Here is a 20,130-nt window from a genome sequence, read left to right as displayed (position 1 = left end):
CCTAGATAGGCTCTGATACCAAGTAGAAGATCAAGACTGTAATCAGTCTTGAATCCTAATAGGTTTTAGGTTTGCAAAACAGAAGAAAAGAGGGAAAAAGGAGAGAGAATAGAAGAGAAACAAGAGAACACAAGTTGTTGAAAGGAGGGACAGATTCTTAATAATCTGCCGCCGCCACTCTCTTAATATTTATAGGTTATGTTTAGTACATAATGGAAAGGACACATCTGCCCTTGGTACTTACATAATAAATAAAGTAAATAAAAGCTGAAATAAATAACAACTGAATTAACAAACTGACTCAAACTGACACTACTATAACTGAAACAAATAACTACACTGCTGTCCTACGAACACAGTGGGGACCACTGCAATGGGGCCCACATCAGTGTTCTCTACAAAATCAAAATGAAATTTCCACATGCTGTAGTTGGCTCCATCAAATTTCATTGGAATAATATCAACCTTTTCAGGCATTCTGAATAAGAGATACAGTTGAGAGAACAGAGTGACAGCAATGACCATGATTTCTTGAGGTGATAAACCACTCAACTTGATCAAGAAACAGTCCAATTACTAAAGTGAATACCACAACACCCAAACAAGAAGGATTTCTCAAAAGAAAACCTTGACAACAAATCCGAAATAATGATATGGAGAAAATTAGCAGAGAAACCAAGTCCAAGAAGTCAAAGAGGTGTTCCATTGAAATCAAAATCCTCCGAAATATATCAAACCAAACTCCAACAAACTGATACTTAGTGTTAGTGGTCCAAAAAAGGTAAGCTTCAGGACTGTTGAACTTATCAAAAGACCCCTCTCTAGAATCAATCTAAAATCTCACCCAAGTGATTGAGAAGCAAGAAGTCCCTAGGGTGACACCAAGTCTAGAGTCCCAAGAGGAAAGAATCAGCTGATTAAGAGAAAAGGGAGATTCACCAACCTGTTAGGATATTGAAGAAATAAAGAATGTTAGCATGCAACAGGGACTATGGTAATACACTTCACATAGATGATGGTGTGCAGCGGGACTAGCATTTTTATCTCTGAGGCCTTTAGATGTGAAATGTTGTTGAATTTCATTCATTTGTTGAGATGGCTCTAGTTTGTATATGTCTCTTCCCTATTTAATTCATAGAATCTTGCTACTTCTTGATGACTTGGTATGAAATCTATAATAATTTTAAATTTACCTAGCCAAGTCATTTGCAGCATCTTTTCTTGGCAGTCCTTGAAACCGAAATAAGTAGAATCACAATTGGTTTGTAATTTTATAAAGATTATGGTGAGTGCAGAATATAATACTGTCCTCGACTCTTCAGTGCTTATTTTTTTCTTCACAAATTTGTAGTGGAGGGACCATTGCTGGCCTATCCTTGGGATCATGGCTGAGTGATTTGAAGGCAAAAGTATGTTTTCTTCTTATTTGTGTTCATTAGCTCATTTAATTTGAGGTTTTTCTTCTAAGTTCTTGAACATGCAGGTTCATGCATTCTCTGTTTGTGATAGTCCTGATTACTTCTATGATTACGTTCAAGGCCTACTTGATGGACTCCAAGCAGGTGTTAGCTCACGCAATATAGTCAGCATTCAGGATGTAAGCAATTAACTATGGCTACACTGTTTCTTTTTTTTGATCAGTAACAGAATCAATTCATTAATGAGAAAAGATAGGTACACAGCAGGGGAGATAAAATCTTTTAACTCCCCCAAAATTAAAAATAAAAATTACATGTAAGCCCAGAACAATTGATTTCTTCCCACCCCTTGTTTGGCTAGTGCATCTGCAAACGAATTAGCACACCTCTTTACCCATTGAAACCTCACTGTCATGCCTCGGGTCCACCATTTAAAGATTCTCTTCTCATTTAGGTAACTAAAAATTCTGCTTTCCTCTTTTTGCAACCAATCTATTACTAGTTTTGAGTCTCCCTCAATAATTAACCTCCTTATGTTGAGCTCCTTCGCCTTTTTGACATCTTCTAGAACAACTAGAACTTCAGCTTGGAGAGAGTCTCCTTCCCCAATTGGATCTGAGAACATAGCAATAATTTTACCCACCTCATTCCTAAAGACCCCTAGAATGCCTGAAGGGCTGGGGTTTCCTTCGCTGCTGCCATCAAAGTTTAGCTTTATGAACCTAGGAGTTGGAACAGTCCATAATGGATGAAGAACATTCTTGTTGGGAGCTGACCAAGCCACTTCCTTCCAATTATTCAGCAAAGCTGTTGTGTTCAAATAGCTTCAATGATTTTACCCATTGCTGCACCCTTGTGGTGATTAGTTCAATTAGTGCCCCTTTAGTCCTTTCCTTGTTAAAAATTCTGTTATTCTTTCTTCCCAAACTGTTCAATAGATTGCTGCCCTCGCACTTCTCCATAACACCTTTTCCCTCTTCTTTGTCCAACTGCCAACAGCAGAGCCAAAGAGACCTTGAACATCTGGTGGGGGAGCACATCTGCAACCTACAAAGAAAAAAACCATTCCCAAATAGAAGACACAAAGGAACAAGAAAATAATAAGTGACAGCAGGACTCACCATCAGCTTTACAAAGAACACACCAATTAGGAGATAAGCACCAAAAAGGCTTCTTTCTTTGAAGGAGATCACCAATGTTAATCCTTCCCAAAAAAGCTTCCCTATAGAAAGCCCCAATCCAAGGAGGAATTGATTTACCCTAGACTTCCTTAACTGGAAATGTTTGTTCGACATTATTAGAATCTCGAGTTAAAACTTTGAAGGAGGCACAAGAAAAAAGCCTAGAAGGGGAGGGAGTCCAAATACCTGAATCAAAATTTGAAAGGTCCAAGCAAATGCCTTGTAATAAATGAAGAAGAGACAAAAGACTGTTTAGATCTGAGCCCCTGGTTCCCCTTCTAAAACCCAAGGCCCACATAAGTTCAAGATCCTCAACGAGGGATGAGAGGAAGGTGGAAAGTGGTTCACTTTTGTAATCAAAGAAGGCAAAGAGAGAGGGGAAACGATCTTTCAATCGTAAATCCGCACCCAAAAATGTTCCCAAAATTTTACCAAGTTCTCAGAGCAAAGATTATAGACGCAGAGTCGTGACGCGAGGCGTTCCACTACCTAGAGGCATGACACATAATTCAGAACGCAAGAGGTGTAAGCCTCCTGAACACAAGGAGGTGTAAGCCTTCTTAAGAGGAGGGGGGTTAGGAGGAGGATGAAGAGGAAGGAGGGATCTCATTTTTTCTTTATTTTTAATAAAAATCTTTTATATTAAGAAGAATAAAGATGCGTAACAGTAGTTCAAAGGGGGGGTCTTGTCGAAGCGAAGGGGCAGGGGGCAAACCATTTTCTTTCCCCTTGTCTTTTCTTCCCTTCCCTTCCCTTTCCTTTTCTTTTCTTTCCTTTTCTCTTTTTGTTTTCTTCTCTTTCCTTTCATTTTCTTTCCCTTTCCTTTCCTTTCCTTTTTTCCTTTTTTCTTTTTTTTTTCCTATATTTTCATATCAGATGTTTATGAGGCACAAGAGGCGTATGCCTCATGAAAAAAGCGCAAGAGGTGCAAGGGGCATATGCCTCAGAGGTGTCAGCGCCTCTGGCATACGCCTCAGGGCGTTTTGGGAGTGCCTCTAGGCGTATGCCTCCCACGCCTTCTAAAACATTGGATTATACCGGATAAGAGGAGGGAATGATGGCATGTATAGATTTCCACAAAGAGGCACTAGTAGCTCGAGTCAATACTCCCAGTCCTGCATCCCAACTTTCAACCATCAACCCATGTATACTAACAATCACCTTGGCTCACAACCTTTGGTAATCTCCACAATCACTTCCCTAACAAAAGCCACATTTCTTTTTTGAATATTACCGATTCCTAGACCTCTAGATTTCTACTTTTGGTTACAATTTCCCAGTTAATCATGTGATCTTTTCTTTCCTCCCCGGGCCCCGACAAAAAGTCCCTAATTGTTTTTTCTAGGCTTTTGGAAACCCCAATTGGAATTTTGAACATCGATAAGAAGTAAACATGTAAATTGCCAAGGTTATCCTCCCACCCAAGGATAGGTAATTCCTCTTCCACGAAGCTAATCTCTTTGTTACTCTATCCACCACTGGGTTCTAGAAGTTTACATTTCTCGGATTGTTTCCCAATTGGAGGCCCAAGTAACTCATGGGCCAATTTGATATTTCACAACCCAAGATAGTTGCATAGTCTGACATTTTCCTTTCATCCATATTCACTCCAACCACACAACTCTTTTCAAAATTGATTTCTAGGTTTGACATTTGCTCAAAAGTTAAACTGCTAATTTCATATTTCTCACACATCTAAGATCACCTCCACAGAATCAAATTGCGTAATCAGCAAACTTCAAGTGTGTGATATTCACACTGTCCCTTCCCACTCTCCATCCACTTACCAACCCCCTAGAATCTGCTTTTTTGATTAGTCTCCCTAGGACATCAGCTACTAAGGTAAAAAGAAAGGGGGAAAGAGGGTCACCCTGCCTAATCCCTCTCAGCGCTAAAAAGTGATCAACTACAATTCGATTCACTAGGATTGAATAGTGACAAGTCTTCAAACATCCCCTAATCCATTTTCTCCATAGGCCTTCTCCAAATCAAGTTTACAGTCTATACCCTTCTTTCTATTCCTTTTGTAATCCTCAACACTCTCATTCGCTATTAGAATCTGATTGATAATTTGTCTGTCTTTGACAAAAGCTCCTTGATTTGGAGAGATGATAGAAGGAAGCACAAATCTTATCCTTCAAGACAACACCTTAGCGATGATTTTGTACAAACTATTAACCAGGCTAATGGGACCAAAGCAATAAAGGTAGAGTTCAATCCAGGATTTATTATCCCTCTTCTAAAAAATTCATTGAAGACCCTCAATAAATCATCTTTCAGAATGTCCCTACAATCTTGATAGAATGCCATGGTGAAACCATCTGGCTCAGGTGCTTTGTCTCTACCCATTGAGAAAACTGCCTCCTTTATTTCTTCCAAATCAAATTCCTTCTCCAACCATGCCTTGTGTTCTTCCGATAATCTTGGCCACTCTAGCCCCTCCAATCTCACCCTTCCCATTAAAGGTCTTCTAAAGACAGATGATTATGTTTCTCACTATCTCTTGCATGCTAAGATCCATGCTTGTGCCTTTTATAGTTATACCGTATTATTAATTTTCCTTTTTATTTTTTTGATTGTGCAAGTTCAAATATTTTTCACTTAGCTTTGGCATGTATTCTTTTTATGCTCCTAATTATATTTCTCATAAAAGGTGAAAAGTTTTCAATCCAGCTTTAGTGCCATTATCTTTTACTATAGGTAGGTCAGCTTATTGGAGAAAAAACTCAATGGGTTTCAGTGCCTAATGCATTTTCTGGAAGGATGATTGCAATACTCATCCAGCAGTTAGGCTTTGCATCTTAGTGTTACTTTTTTCATACTCAAAACATGAATTTCCCTTTATCTTTTGCAGGCCAAGGGTTTGGGCTATGCCATGAACACCACTGAAGAGCTTAAATTTGTTAAAGAAGTTGCCTCTGCAACAGGGGTTGTTCTTGACCCAGTCTACAGGTCAGACACTACCCTAATCTGGCTTAGCTGATTTCTTGTATATTTTGTTCTGTCATTAATTTTGGTGCTACTGGGTTGTCTTTGGGTTGTTGAAAAGGGTAGAGCACTCTATCAAACTTACAGCTCATATGCAATTTAAACCGTTGGGTTCCACTTCCTGTAAATTCAATCTATTATCATTTGGTAATGATTGAAAGCTTGGCACAATCTGTGATAGTACCCTATTGTGAGATCTGCGAACATATCTCATTGTGTTCTACTCTTATCATATGTTGAAAAGAACTCTGTTTCATCTTCCCCTTGATGAACAAATGAGTCCCTATAAAATATAATCAAACAATAAGTAGATTGGCTGTAATATGAATATCCACAAATCAGTTAAATCAACAGGTGAAGAGCTACCAAAACTGAAAAAAAGGTGTGGAAGAAAAATCAACAACACTGATGATCATTGAGGATAGAAGTATAACATTTATTGGAAGATTGTAAACATTGAGTAATGTTTTGCGTGACTTGAGCTGTGATGAAATTAGGGTGGATGAGACTTGATAGAATTCAGGTATATAGTGTTCTTTTATTTCAAAATAATAAGAGAAACCTGTAGAAACAGTAGAGAGAAGAGAAAACAGGTCCAGTCGAACTAGTGAAAACATCACTCTCTAGTCGGCCAGGTTTTATTTATACCTTTCTAAAAAACATATCAGAATTACTCTTGTGCCCTCACTTAAGTGAGAGCCATATTAGATAACTTAAAACCTACTTGTAATTACATCCAAATATAGCTTAGTGTAAATTGCCTATACTACCCCTCTACACCCGATTCTAACACTTCCCCTCAAGCTGGTGAGAATATGTCACTCTTTCTTGACTCAACCCTTTGGTAAACAAATCTGCCCTTGATTTCCTGTGTTCACATATGTTGTACTTTTCACTCCATTAAGCACCTTCTCTCGTACAAAGTGGCAATCAACTTCTATATGCTTTGTTCTTTCATGAAACACTGGATTAGAGATACGAATTGCAACTTGATTATCACAATATAGCTTCATAGGAGTATTAATCGAGTACCCCATTTCCTTTGGGAGATGCTTCAACCACACTAGTTCATATGTTGTGTGTGCCATGGCTCTATATTCAGCCTTTGCACTGCTTTTTGCTGCCACTGCCTGCTTCTTACTCTTCCATGTGACTAGATTGCCACCAAGAAAAGTGCAAATATTATGTAATGAACCTTCTGTCAGATATGGCACTGGCCTAGTCAGCATCCATGTATCCCTCTATCTCAAGACTTCCTCCACTCTTATATAACAGACTACAACCTGGAGCTCCCTTTAAGTACTACTGTACAATTCTTAGAATCGTCTCCCAATGTGGAATTCGAGGATTCTACGTAAACCGACTCACTACACTAAATGCAACTGAAATATCAAACCGAGTGATGGTTAGGTAATTCAACTTACCTACCAACTTTCTATATCTTTCAGGATATTCAAACTCCTCACCTGCATCACTATTCAACTTGACATTCGGTTCCATGGTGTTTCGGCTGGTTTGGCACTTACCAATCCTATCTCCTCTAATAGATCAAGAACATATTTCCTCTGGCATAAATTAATACCATGCTTGGACCTCGCTATTTCTATCCCTAAGAAGTATTTTAATTTGTCAAGATCCTTTGTCTGGAAGTGATCATGCAAATAAGTCTTCAACCTATCAATCCTTGGTCTATTACTGCCAGTGATAACAATATCATCTACATATACCACCAATAAAATCTTCCCAGCACTGGACTCATAGCTGAATATGGAATGGTCAACCTGACACAGTTTCATGCCAAATTTCTTCACTTTATTGAATCTTCCAAACCATGCACGGGGAGATTGTTTAAGCCCATAAATAGCATTCTTAAGTCTACATACCTTACCACCCTCCCCCTGAGCAACAAACTCTAATGGATGCTCCATGTACACTTCCTCAACGAGATCACCGTGTAAAAAAGCATTCTTGATGTCAAGCTGAAACAAGGGCCAATCATACATAGCAGCAAGGGAGATCAGAACACGAATGGAACCAATCTTGGCAATAGGGGAGACGGTGTCTATGTAATTGATACCATACAATTGTGAATAACTTTTGGCAACCAACTGAGCTTTCAACCGCTCAACACTCCCATCAGGTAAATACTTAACAGTGTACACCCACTTATAACCTACAACATGCTTACCAGGGGGAAGAGTGGAGTTTTTCCTCCATTGCTTGGTGCCATCCTGGAGAAGTAAGAGCTTCTTGGACATCCTTGGGAATAAAGACAAATGATAACATAGAAACAAACTGGCGATGGGAAGCTGAAAGGTGAGATATAGAAACATAATTAGAAATGGGTGAAGAGTGCAACTGCATTTACCTTTCCACAAAGCAATAGGAAGATCGGGGTTAGAAACAGGGGGCGGGGCTGGGATGGGTACAACTGTTGGATCTGTCGACAGTGATGAAGCTAGGGGAGGAGCCAATACTTGATGATGTGTATACACTTCTCGGATGGGTGGTCATTCAATAGGAAGTTGCACTGGAGGCAGAGACTTGGTCACAACTGGAACAAGAGGAATGGGGGTCCTCAACAGGAACTAGAAAAGAAGGAACATCTGACCTAGAGAAAAAAGGAATAGATTCAAAGAACGTAACATCGGGACACACAAAAAAAATGTTGGGACTTGGGGTTATAACACTTATAACCTTTTTGAGTCCTGGAATAGCCAAGGAAGGTACACTTAGTGGATCGAGCATCTAACTTGTCCATTCTAGGCCCGGGATTATGGACAAAACACATACACCCAAAAACCCTAGGAGTAAGAGGAAAAGGAGACAAAGTAAGAAACAAAACCGAGAATGGAGAATGACCTTCAAGGATGGACATGGGCATACGGTTAATAAGGAAGCAAGATGTAAGTACAACATCGCTCCAAAAGTGTTTGGAAACATTCATATAATGTAAGAGGGACTGAGCAGTTTCCAAAAGATGACAATTCTTTCTCTCAACCACCCCATTTTGCTGAGTGGTGTAGGAACACGAGGTTTGATGGATAATGTCATGTTCCAAATATTCTTGAAATAGCGTGTAAAAATACTTGCGGTCATTATTAGTCTTGACAGTGTAGCCGGCCAGAGATAAGTGGAAGAGGAGAGAAGAAAAGAGAAGAGAGGAGAGGAGAGAAGAGAGAAGGTTTGCAATGTAACAGTACTGGTGGTGCCAGTGTTTATTTTACTATATATAGGGCAATAGAAATAACAAGGGAAAAGACCCTTGTGCCCCTGAGTACAATAACAGACATAACAGAAATAAAACGTGAAATAAAAACCACTTTAATTAGCCAAACAGGCCCTAACAACTGCAACTGAGTTATTTTAACATTATTCCAACACTCCCCCTCAAGTTGGAGCATAGATGTCAATCATGCCCAACTTGTCACACAAATCTTTGTGCCACACATGATGAAGATCTTTGGTGAAGATATCTGCAAGTTGCTCTTTCGAGCTGACATATGGTGTGCACACTTCTCCACTTTCAAGTTTCTCTCTGATAAAATGCTTGTCCACTTCAATGTGTTTCGTCCTATCATGCAGAACTGGATTAGCAGCAATATTGATGGCAACTTTATTATCACAGTAGAGTGATGTAGGATTGCTTACTGCGAAACCCAGTTCACCTAACAGATTTCTTATCCACATGATTTCCGCAACCCCATGAGCCATCGCTCTATACTCTGCTTCAGCACTGGATCTAGCCACCACACTTTGTTTTTTGCTTCTCCATGTGAAAAGGTTTCCTCCTACAAAGGCACAATAACCATTGGTAGACTTTCGGTCATTGACTACTCCTGCCCAATCTGCATCAGTATATACTTCCACTTTTAAGTGACTGTGTTTCTGGAACAACAAACCAGCTCCAGGAAACTTCTTGAGACATCTCAAGATCCTCTCTGCAGCGTCAAAGTGAGTTGTCATCGGGCTGTGCATGAATTGACTAAGGACACCCACTGCATAGGCAATATCAGGCCTGGTCATAGACAAATACAGAAGTCTCCCCACGAGTCTCTGGAACATCTTTACATCTTTCAAAAACTCTCCCTGACTGTCTCCCAGATGGTGATTAGGTTCAATAGGTGAATCAGATGGTTTTACCCCCAACTTGCCTGTATCTTCTAGTAGATCAGTACATACTTCTGTTGCGAAATAAAGATGCCCTTGTGAGAGCGGGCAACTTCAATTCCAAGAAAGTATCGTAAGAGGCCTAGATCCTTCACCTCAAATTTAGTGGCTAAGAATTTTTTTAGTCTTTGGATTTCAGCCTCCCAATCTCCTGTGATCACTATGTCATCCACATACACAATAAGAGCTGCAATTTTACCTTCACCCCTTTTTACAAACAGGGTATGATCTGACTGGCATTGTTTGAATCCCATCTGTTGGACTCCTAAATGGAACTTACTAAACCAAGCCCGAGGTGATTGTTTCAACCCATATAGGGACTTTTTCAACCTGCACACCTTTTGTTCATTGCCTTTGGCACAGAACCCTTGGGGTTGGGTCATGTATACCTCCTCTTCCAAGTCACCATTCAAGAAGGCATTCTTGATGTCCAATTGGTGAAGATCCCAGTCAAGATTTGTTGCCAAGGAAAGGAGAATCCGGATGGAATTCATCTTCGCTACTGGAGCAAAAGTCTCTGCATAGTCCACTCCATATACCCGTGTGAAGCCTCTTGCTACCAGTCTAGCCTTGTACCTTTCAACAGTTCCATCAGCTTTGTGTTTCACTGTGAACACCCACTTGCACCCCACTGGTTCCTTCCCCTCAGGAAGATCTACCAACTCCCACGTACCATTTTTGTGTAAGGCATCAATTTCTTCCTGCATTGCATCTGTCCATTCAGGTTTTGACAAAGCTTCTGCCACGGTCTTAGGGATGGGAACACTATCCACAGAGGAGAGAAAGGCACGGTACGAAGGTGAAACATGCTCATAGGACACAAAGTTAGAGATAGGATGATTAGTGGTACAAGATCTAACACCCTTTCTCTTAGCAATAGGAATATTAAGATCATTGGGGACATGTGAATCAACATTTAAAGGAGCAATGGGAGCAAGTGTACCTGGCTGATGAGACGGATCTGCCTCGGGTGAATCCGATGATGTTTGTTGCATAGTGTCCGGCTCCACGGCTCTTGAACTCTGCTGGCTCTTATGGCGACGATGAAAAACCCGAAATGGAGGAGGATCGGGTAAAGGAGGTAGTTGAATTTGAGTCGTCGCCTGTTTCTCCTCAACCCTACTCTCCCCCTGAGGAGAAACCGAGAAGAATGGTTGACTCTCAAAGAATGAGACATCAATGGAAACATAGTATTTGCGGGCAATGGGATCATAGCAACGATACCCCTTTTGAGATGAAGGGTAACCAAGAAAAACACAAGGAATAGCCCGAGGGTCAAGTTTACCACGAGTAGGTGACAGGTTGTGGACAAAACGACACCCAAAAACATGCATCGGAATGGTGGACAACGGGGCTGTAGGGAATAGGAGCTGATGTGAGGCCTTATACTCTAGTAGCCGAGAGGGCATGCGATTGATGATAGGTTTTGGCACATTCATATGAATTAGCAAGCCACGAGCAACTTCGAGAAGGTGACGATTTTTTTGTTCAGCCACACCATTTTGTTGGGGTGTCCTGGCACAAGAGATTCGCTGAAGTGACCCACTCGAAGCAAAGAACTTCGTGAGATCACTATGGAAATATTCCTTTGCATTGTCCGACTAGAAAATATGAATTTCCGTTTGGAACTGAGTGAACGCCATGCGTTGAAAATCTTTCACAATTTGTGGCACTTCATCTCCAGGTCGCATAGGGTAAACCCAACTGTATCGAGAATAATCATCAATCAAAGTAAGAAAATACTTATAGCCAGCCGCAGTAGGTAGAGTAACAGGGCCCCAAACATCAGAATAAACAATATGAAATGGAAATTCAGATCTTTTATTTCTTAAAGGTAAAGAAATTCTACAATGCTTACTCAATTGACAAGTTTGACACTGTAACTGACTCTCTAACAAGACTCAAACAACTTTGGGAACATAACTTTTAACGACTCAAAAGAAAGATGACCTAAACGACTATGCCATAAATAGGCCTGACTCTCACTTGACGAACTTGTGGACTCAGTCGCCACTAGACCAGCATTATTCTCCAACACGTAGAGGCCATCCACCATGCTTCCTCTACCAATCGTCTTCCCCAAGGTCAAATCCTGAAACACACATGAAGACGGAAAAAATGTGATTGAGCAGTTCAAAGAGTGAGTAATACTACTAATGGACAACAAATTAATAGGTAATTTCGGAACATGCAGGACATTAGGAAGAGTAAGGCCAAGTGGGAGAGATATGGTGCCTTAGCCAGCTATGGTAGAAAAAGAACCATCAGCCAGTCTTACCTTATCTCTCCCAGAGAGAAGGTTATATGTCTGGAACAAATTTGACTTACTAGTCATGTGATTTGAGGCTCCGGAGTCAATAATCCAAGGTGAATCAGTAGTATGAGATGACACATAGAAGGCTGTGGCATTACCTGATGTAGGCGCAAATGAGGTAGGAGTAGGCCCAGAATCCACCTGGCGGAGAGTCCTACCATACAATTCCAAATGTTCACGGAAGGAGTTGATAATATCTTCCTTAGGGTCAAAATTGGGATGTCTCTCCTGAGTTACGGAAGGACTAGTCTCTGTCGATGCCATATTAGCTGAGTTATACCTTTTTTGATTTTGCTGGCCTGGTTTCTTGCCCTGATCCGGTGCTGACTTCTTACCCAAATCCTGTGCCCATTTAGGTTTTCCATGGAGATCCTAGCATGTATCTTTAGTGTGTTGCGTCTTCTGGCAGTGAGTGCACCAAAGCTTGCTTTTATCTTCTGATTTTTTCTGAGTGTCACCCCTTTTAAAGCCACCTCCGACATTTGTATCTGAATTTCCCCGGACCGCTAGGGCAACTGACTCCCCTTCTACACCATTCATCACACTTCTTCTGCTTTCTTCTGACTGCACCAAGGCATACACCTCCTGGACTGATGGCAAGTCTTTACTACTCAAGATCTGTACCTTGATGGACTCATATGACGGATTCAGCCCTAGGAGGAAGGGAAACACGCATTACTATGATACAAGTGACTTATAGGCCTTTGCATCTTCATCACACTTCCAATTCACATTCTGATAGTGATCAAGTTCTTCCCATATTGATGTCAAATCAGAATAGTACATCGTGAGACTCCTCTCCCCCTGCTTGCAAGTAGAAGATTCAGCTTGTAGTTGATATATCTTAGCATAGTGTCTCTGTTCTGAATAAGTGGACTTCGCTTGTTCCTATATCTCACAAGCAGTTTCAGCCCACATAAAAGTCTTCTTTACTTGTGGCAGCATTGAAACCAAGAGCCAAAACATCACCATACTGTTCTCTTGGTTCTACCTATCATGCTTAGCACTTCCATACTTCGGTTCCTTTACTCTCCCATTGATGTACCCTATTTGCCCCCTAGCAGTGATGGAGTTTTATCCCCCTAGACCACTCAAGGTAATTCAGACCATCAAAGGGAATGACAGCCATGGGAAAGCTCATATTCATTCCCCCACTCACTCCATTGTGGCTCCCTGAGATCTCTGAAGTAGCAGAATTCTCAATCGACATGGTCAAGCAGTTAATCAGTCCCACACACCGGACTTAGGACCCCTCCTTACTCCACAAAACAATGCTCCACTCAGTTCACACCCACACGCTCGGGTTTACCAACCAGATTGAGCACAAACAGTACCAGATTCTGGACAAAACTGAGGTAATATTCGACAGTTTTAGACCTGTATAGTTTTATCAGTCCCCACCTACCAGAATTCCAGAATGTCTAACAGCCACTAATCAGCAGGAGAGATCCTTCTTACTTATAGTCAACTCAAACCATTGAGAAGACATGTCAGCATTGACCTACAGTTGTCTTAACACATGAACAGGATCACACGATCCAAGAAAACTAGGGTTACACAGGTTCGACAGCATTCAACCGCCCCAGATTCATAGGGTTCTCACTCGGCACATGACCAAGGAGAGTAAAGAAGAGAAAAAAATAGGGAGGACTGTACCAGTCGTAGCTATTCTGTAGTCCAGAATCAGATTTTCTTTCTGCTAGTCTGTTCGATCTGTTCTTTGGGTTGATCAATCTTTTCTTGACAATAGGGTTGATTGATCTGCTCTCTTTTAATCAGCATTCCCGCTCTGATACCATCTTGACAGTGTAGCTGGCTAGAGATAAGTGGAAGAGGAGAGAAGAGAAGAGAAGAGAGGAGAGGAGAGGAGAGAAGGTTTGCAATGTAACAGTACTGGCAGCGCCAGTGTTTATTTTACTATATATAGGGCGACAAAAATAACAAGGGAAAAGACCCTTGTGCCCCTGAGTACAATAACAGACATAACAGAAATAAAACATGAAATAAAAACCACTTTAATTAGCCAAACAGGCCCTAACAACTGCAACTAAGTTATTTTAACATTATTCCAACAATTAGAATGAAGAATTTTAATGTGTACACTAAATTGATTGCGAATCTTAGTATAAAATTTTTGGAAGATAGAAAACAATTCACTCTTTTCTTTTATAAGGTAAAGCCATGCCATCTTTGAATAATTATCAACAAAAATTACAAAGTACTTGTAACCATTATATGACACTACTCTATTTGGGTCCTAGATGTTTGAATGGATTAGAGAAAAAGGACTTGACACACGATTATCAACCCTAGGACTAAAGGGAACACGATGTTTCCTGAGCCGACACAACTCACAATCCAAAGTAGAAAGCTGGCTCAACAATGGAACAAGTAACTTAAATGCTTTGAGGGATGGATGACCGAGTCTACAATGCCACTGAAAAGGAGAAAGAGATGTCTGAAGGGCTCGAAACACCTCCATCAAGATAATACAGTCCACCAGCTTCATGTCCTCCACCAATATTCATTCCCGTCTTGAGATCTTGAAGAACACAAGATGAAGGGTAAAAAGTGATAGGACAATTAATTGACTTAGTCAATTTACTAACAGACATAAGGTTAAAGGGAAACTTGGGAATATACAAAACTGAGGATAGGGATAATGAATCTATGTCAACATACCGACTCCACATTTGGAAGATGTGGAACCATTAGCAAGAGTAATAGAGTGTTATGTGGAGGATTGAGAAAGGGAGGAAAATACACCTGGAGTCCCATTCATATGATTGGAAGCTTCGGAATCGATAATCTAATGGGAAGATTTAGATACTAGACAAGCCATACCTGAGTGTGCAAGGGTAGCCGTGTTCTGCTGAGACGTAGTCTAAGTGAACCACTCATACTCATCACGTGGAACACTCGTCACCTCCTTTGGCCATTACTGCGTCCTTTGCCATGGGCTCCCCTTAAGTCTTGACCTCCAACACAACCACCATGGCGACAACCAGGCTGACCTTCCCGAGCTCCTCCTTTAACTCCATGGCCTCCCCCTCTCATTATTGCAAATGCAGACCTATCTGATATAGTGGAGTTCGTGGGTCCAATTGAGATCCTTCGGAGATCGGAAAACACCTCCTCAAGAAAGGGAAGAGCAGACCCACCTAGTATCTGTGCTCTTACCAGTTCATATTCAGATTTAAACCCTACTAAAAATATGGTCACATCCAACTGCTCTCTCTGTTTTTGCTGAATTTTCACATCAGATGTAAGAGGATGATACACATTTAACTCATTTCACAGATTTCTCATTCTAGCATAATATTCCTCAAGACTTTGATTCCCTTATTGCAGATTGAAATACTCTTGGTATAGTTGGTAAACCCTAGTAGTGTTGTCTTGCCCAGAATAAAGTTTTTTGCATGATCTCAAACCTCCTTGGCTGTATCTAAAAACATGAAATTCATGCTGATTTTGGGTTCCATACTATTTTATAGTCATGTCATAATTTGTGCATCTTCTTGCTCCCACTCATCATATCTTTGAGAATCAGTTGGGGGTTTATCTTCCCTCACATGCTTTACTTTCTTCTAGCTTTCGGAAAAACTTCAACAGATTTAGCCCAAGGCACATAATTCTCACCATTGAGTTTGATAGATGTCATCTGCACATTCAGATAATCAGAAGGGACCATCACACTAGACTTGAATTCACTGCTATTTCCCATGACTGCACAAGGAAAAGGAAAGAAATTCTACCACTATTCTATCACTCCACTAATTAGTCACCAGACTCACCACACTACATACCAACGACTGATTACTACTAGGGTACTTACTATCATAGGTTTCAGCTCAAATTCTACTACTAGTCTGTCACTCCACTACACTAATTAGTCACCACACTACACACCAACTCCAGTTCACTATAACTAATCAGAGAATTTACGAGAAAACCAATGATTGGGAGGCAGCACAAAAAAGACTAAAAAAGCTAAATAAAGCCCATGGTTCAATGACAAAGTAAGTCTGTCAGGAACATAAAATAATGAAAGGAAAACAGCAATAAAATAGGTCAATACCATGCTGTACGTTCTTTGTGTGTGCAGCTATCATCTGATGAATATTTTCTGGGCATAAAAAATTATATTGGATATTCCTTTCTTTGGTTGTTAATTTCAGTGGAAAAGCTGCATATGGCTTGCTAAAGGACATGGTTGAGAATCCAACAAAGTGGGAAGGAAGAAAGGTTCTCTTTGTACACACTGGTGGGCTACTTGGGCTATTTGACAAGGTTGAACAGATGACATCAATGGTAGGCAATTGGCGTCAGCTTGATATCCATGAGTCTGTTCCGAGAAAGGATGGTATTGGAAAAATGTTCTAGAGAAGCGAAACAAGCCAACCAACCTTTGCATGTTTTGACTTTTTTACCAGATAAACTCGTGTGAAAAAGTCTATTTGCACAATAAGGTGTGTCCCGGTCATCCAACCGTATGTATATACTGATCTGTTTATTTCTTTTTTTCAAGTTTAATGTAGTTTTTCTTTCTGACGTCTTCTGTTGAGGGCATTTTGGCAGATATTTGGATGGTCGAGCCAACCTGGCATTTAGGAATTTATACCTTTCACTATGAATCTATGATCTATGTTCTTGAACATAAAGGGTTAAGATTAGCATACATATACTATCCTGGATAATTTATGTGTTGTAATTTTACCCTTTTGGTAAAATGAGCTTATTCAACAGTAACTTAAATGCACAGTCGAACCGCAATAGAGCCTCCCATATGGATTGTAATTTGCTAATAAACTTCACATCTTTATTTAGGATATGCTTTGCCATTTTAAGAAGGTTTCAATCCTTACCCAGAGAAGAACCTGGTTGCTGTAAATGTTGAAGACTTCCAAGTAACAACAATTGTTGCACCTATTGAAGTTCCAGTGTCGTCTTATAACTTGTTTCCTGTGACTGCAGATTGTAGTGACGGCAATATTATTTGGTTGATGGCTTATAAAGTCGCTTCTCTAAACCAGGGCATTGTAGGTGGATTGGGTGTTGAAAACATTTTGAGGGTTATTTACACCAGAAAGAAACAAGGGAAAGAGTTTAATAAGATCATAATGGGTGCTTGTTACATGGCTGTAGGATTATTGGACATTCGAGATGTGAGAGAAATGGTAGGCATTTTTGAAGGTGTTCGTTTAAGTGAGAGTCATATACATGTGGCAAATTAGGAAGCCTAAATCCCAAATTTCCAGCCTGTAAAATTCCACATGCCCAATGTGCAGTTGGATGCCATGCTTTCAGAGTGTGTTCATAGAGTTTTTACTCTACTTTTAGATCTGTCTCAATTTTGTCTCCCTTCTCCTTGACCACCTGCTGATCTTCCGTGCCCCTTTGTTAAATGTGATGGACAATCATGGGTTGAGAGACTAGACTGTCTCATTCATCAATAACACAGTTAACCAAATTAACAAAATAATATTTGACAATGAGGAACGTTATGCCTGAGAAGTCTGGATTTGGTAGGCATAGTCAGTTCATCATGCGACCTCTGTAAATGTGCTTTGAGTCCTTGCTTGTTTGAACATGGAATTCCATTGCATGTTAAAAATGGCCCAAGCAATCTTGGTTCTCATGTTCTCACTGGGGTTTTTCCCTAATAAATTCGGCTTTATTTTGCTTACCCACTTGTAAGGAAGTAACATTAATTTCAGGTCTCCTATGCAAAGCCACCAGGGGGCATTGGTTAAGATTGCAACCTCCTTCCACTTTAACCATTAAGAGTCTCCTCCTTTGATTTGCAAGCTTCACCATACACGAAAGAACGGTTCTACCACCCTCATAACAAGTAATTGATATACTCATTTACTTTAATAACCTCTTAACTTCGCATCTATTTCCCAAACCAATGTAAACTCCACAGCACTCACAATGTTTATAGTATTTCAACTTAGTTTTGCAATTTAATGTTGACGTTTTTGTCTCAATCAAGAAGACAACTCTTGTTCGCCTTTTGGGGTTCAATTTAAGTAACTAATTGTTTTGGGGTCCCCATTCCTTGAAGCGACAGGATTCTCTGTAAGCAAAAACTCTGCACATGGGAATCTAACTGCACATTGAGAACGTCTTCCCATAAATTAATTTAATATACATGTATGGAAGATATTCTCAATGTGCAGTTGGATGCCATATGTGCACAGAGTTTTTGCTTGTAGGAGATATATGTCCTACAACAAAGTATCTTTGTTGGGCCACTAAGAATTGTTACAAGGCAGCCACCTAAACCCACTTATTATTGTCTTCTATTAGGGGTTGTGAGCTTGTAGGAGGGTAAACCTGGTCCACTAAGGTCACCAAATCTAATGTCTTGGACACTGTTTCCATCTTGAGAGGACAATCAATGCCCATTTTGTTTTTTTTTTTTAATACAAATCGATGTCCATTTTGTTGATAGTCAAATTTCCATGCCTTTTCTGCCAACTACCTCTTTTTTCGCCAATGTAAGAGATCTTATGCATTGAAATGACTTGTAAGTATCTAGGGGGTAAACCCTATCCACTAAGGTCAACACCCAAATCCACAGCCTTGGACATTGATTCCATCTTGAGAAGACAATCAATGCCCATTTGATGGTCAATTTTCCATGCCTTTTCTGCTTGCAACTACCTCTTTTTCTTGCTAATGTAAGAGATCTCATGCCTTGAGACGACTGTATGTATATAGAGATTTGATGGAGAACACATTTTCAGGTGAGACATGTTTTGGACACTATTAATACCATGATGGTCATGCAAAAACATACTTTGTTTACCCAGATCTCCTGAAAGCTAATATTCTGAGAACACAGCATGCAGGCAAACATGGGGAATATCTCCAGTCTTTGCTTTCAGGAGATCTCGTTGCATAAAAGCAGGAGTGTAGTTCCAAGTGTGAACCCAACTGTATGACCAATCACGAGTGAGCATGTAAATGTTCTGCACAATGGGCACTACCCCATGTGGGAGCATGTGTATAGAACAGTGGTGTGTTCAATCATGATTGGTCACACAGGTTTGCCTGCCAACATTATCTTCAGATCGACCATGTTATTTTGACCCGATTCAATATTCTCCGTCTTTTGGATTGGATTCATTTGTATTTGGGTCCATATCTCATCATTGTATTGAGACACACCAATTCGTCTTAAGGTCACCACTATCTCTTTTTCACCAGTTTTTTTTTTCGTCTACTCTACTTGCCATCTTAACAGATCCTGGATTATCTATCTTTTTGCACAAAGCCTACTCAGACCTCTCTGTACATGACATCTTCAGGTTCAGATCTGCTGCCCACCATCCTGCGTATAATTTATTTGCTACATAACCAATCACAAGTGTTCCATACACCTGAACAAGGATCACATACACAGAGGTCTGAGCATCCCCTGCATGGACCTGTGTATATGGAATATGGTGAGAGGATCACGTACAGAGGTCTGAGCATGCCTTGCAATATTATATGAAATATTGGTGTGTTTACTTGTGATTGGTAGCATAGTGAGAGGATCATGGATGTTGGTCTTGTGTATATGGAACACTGGTGATTGGGTTATGTACATAGCATGTTGAGAAGCAAGAAGCAGATCCAGGCTCTCCCCATCAGTCCCCACCCTTGCCTATTGTCTTCATCTTTGATCTCCGTATGCATTTACCAGGTGCTTTACTCAAATTGAAAATTGTACGTCATATCACATATGCTGATTGTCACATACATGAAGATCAAATAATCTATTAGCCTCATACAGCCACAATACTTTTACTTTTGAGATGAAAATTATGCTTAGGAATTATTATGATAACTGCTGGAAAGATTTATAACCAATCAGCCAGTATTATGGTCAAAGTTCTTTAATTTGTATCATACCTTCCAGCATCATATATTTACCATTATGTTACAAGTTGTGTGCATACTTCATATGCTCACCTAATATGCTTACCAGGCGGCTGGCCAGAAACTAGGGTGTGATCTGGGTTAAGTAACTCAATGTTGCTAATTAAGAACCATGTAACCATTCTTT

General features: G+C 40.2%; 1 protein-coding gene across 1 annotated transcript in view; it reads left to right on the top strand.

Annotated features, from left to right (window-relative positions):
* D-CDES (D-cysteine desulfhydrase) overlaps positions 1-16,820 on the top strand; it is a 44,601-nt gene extending 27,781 nt beyond the window's left edge. The window contains exons 7-10 of the mRNA XM_088984363.1: positions 1,352-1,409; positions 1,484-1,597; positions 5,454-5,551; positions 16,250-16,820. Coding sequence (XP_088840489.1) covers positions 1,352-1,409; positions 1,484-1,597; positions 5,454-5,551; positions 16,250-16,454 — 475 coding nt within the window. The 3' untranslated portion in view covers positions 16,455-16,820. The remainder of the gene's footprint in view (positions 1-1,351; positions 1,410-1,483; positions 1,598-5,453; positions 5,552-16,249) is intronic.
* Positions 16,821-20,130: the final 3,310 nt, after the last annotated feature.

This window comes from Nelumbo lutea, chromosome 4 (assembly GCF_056320005.1).
Source record: "Nelumbo lutea isolate HS-2025 chromosome 4, American lotus-T2T, whole genome shotgun sequence".
Taxonomy (NCBI): domain Eukaryota; kingdom Viridiplantae; phylum Streptophyta; class Magnoliopsida; order Proteales; family Nelumbonaceae; genus Nelumbo; species Nelumbo lutea.
This window is presented reverse-complemented; position numbering and strand designations above follow the sequence as displayed.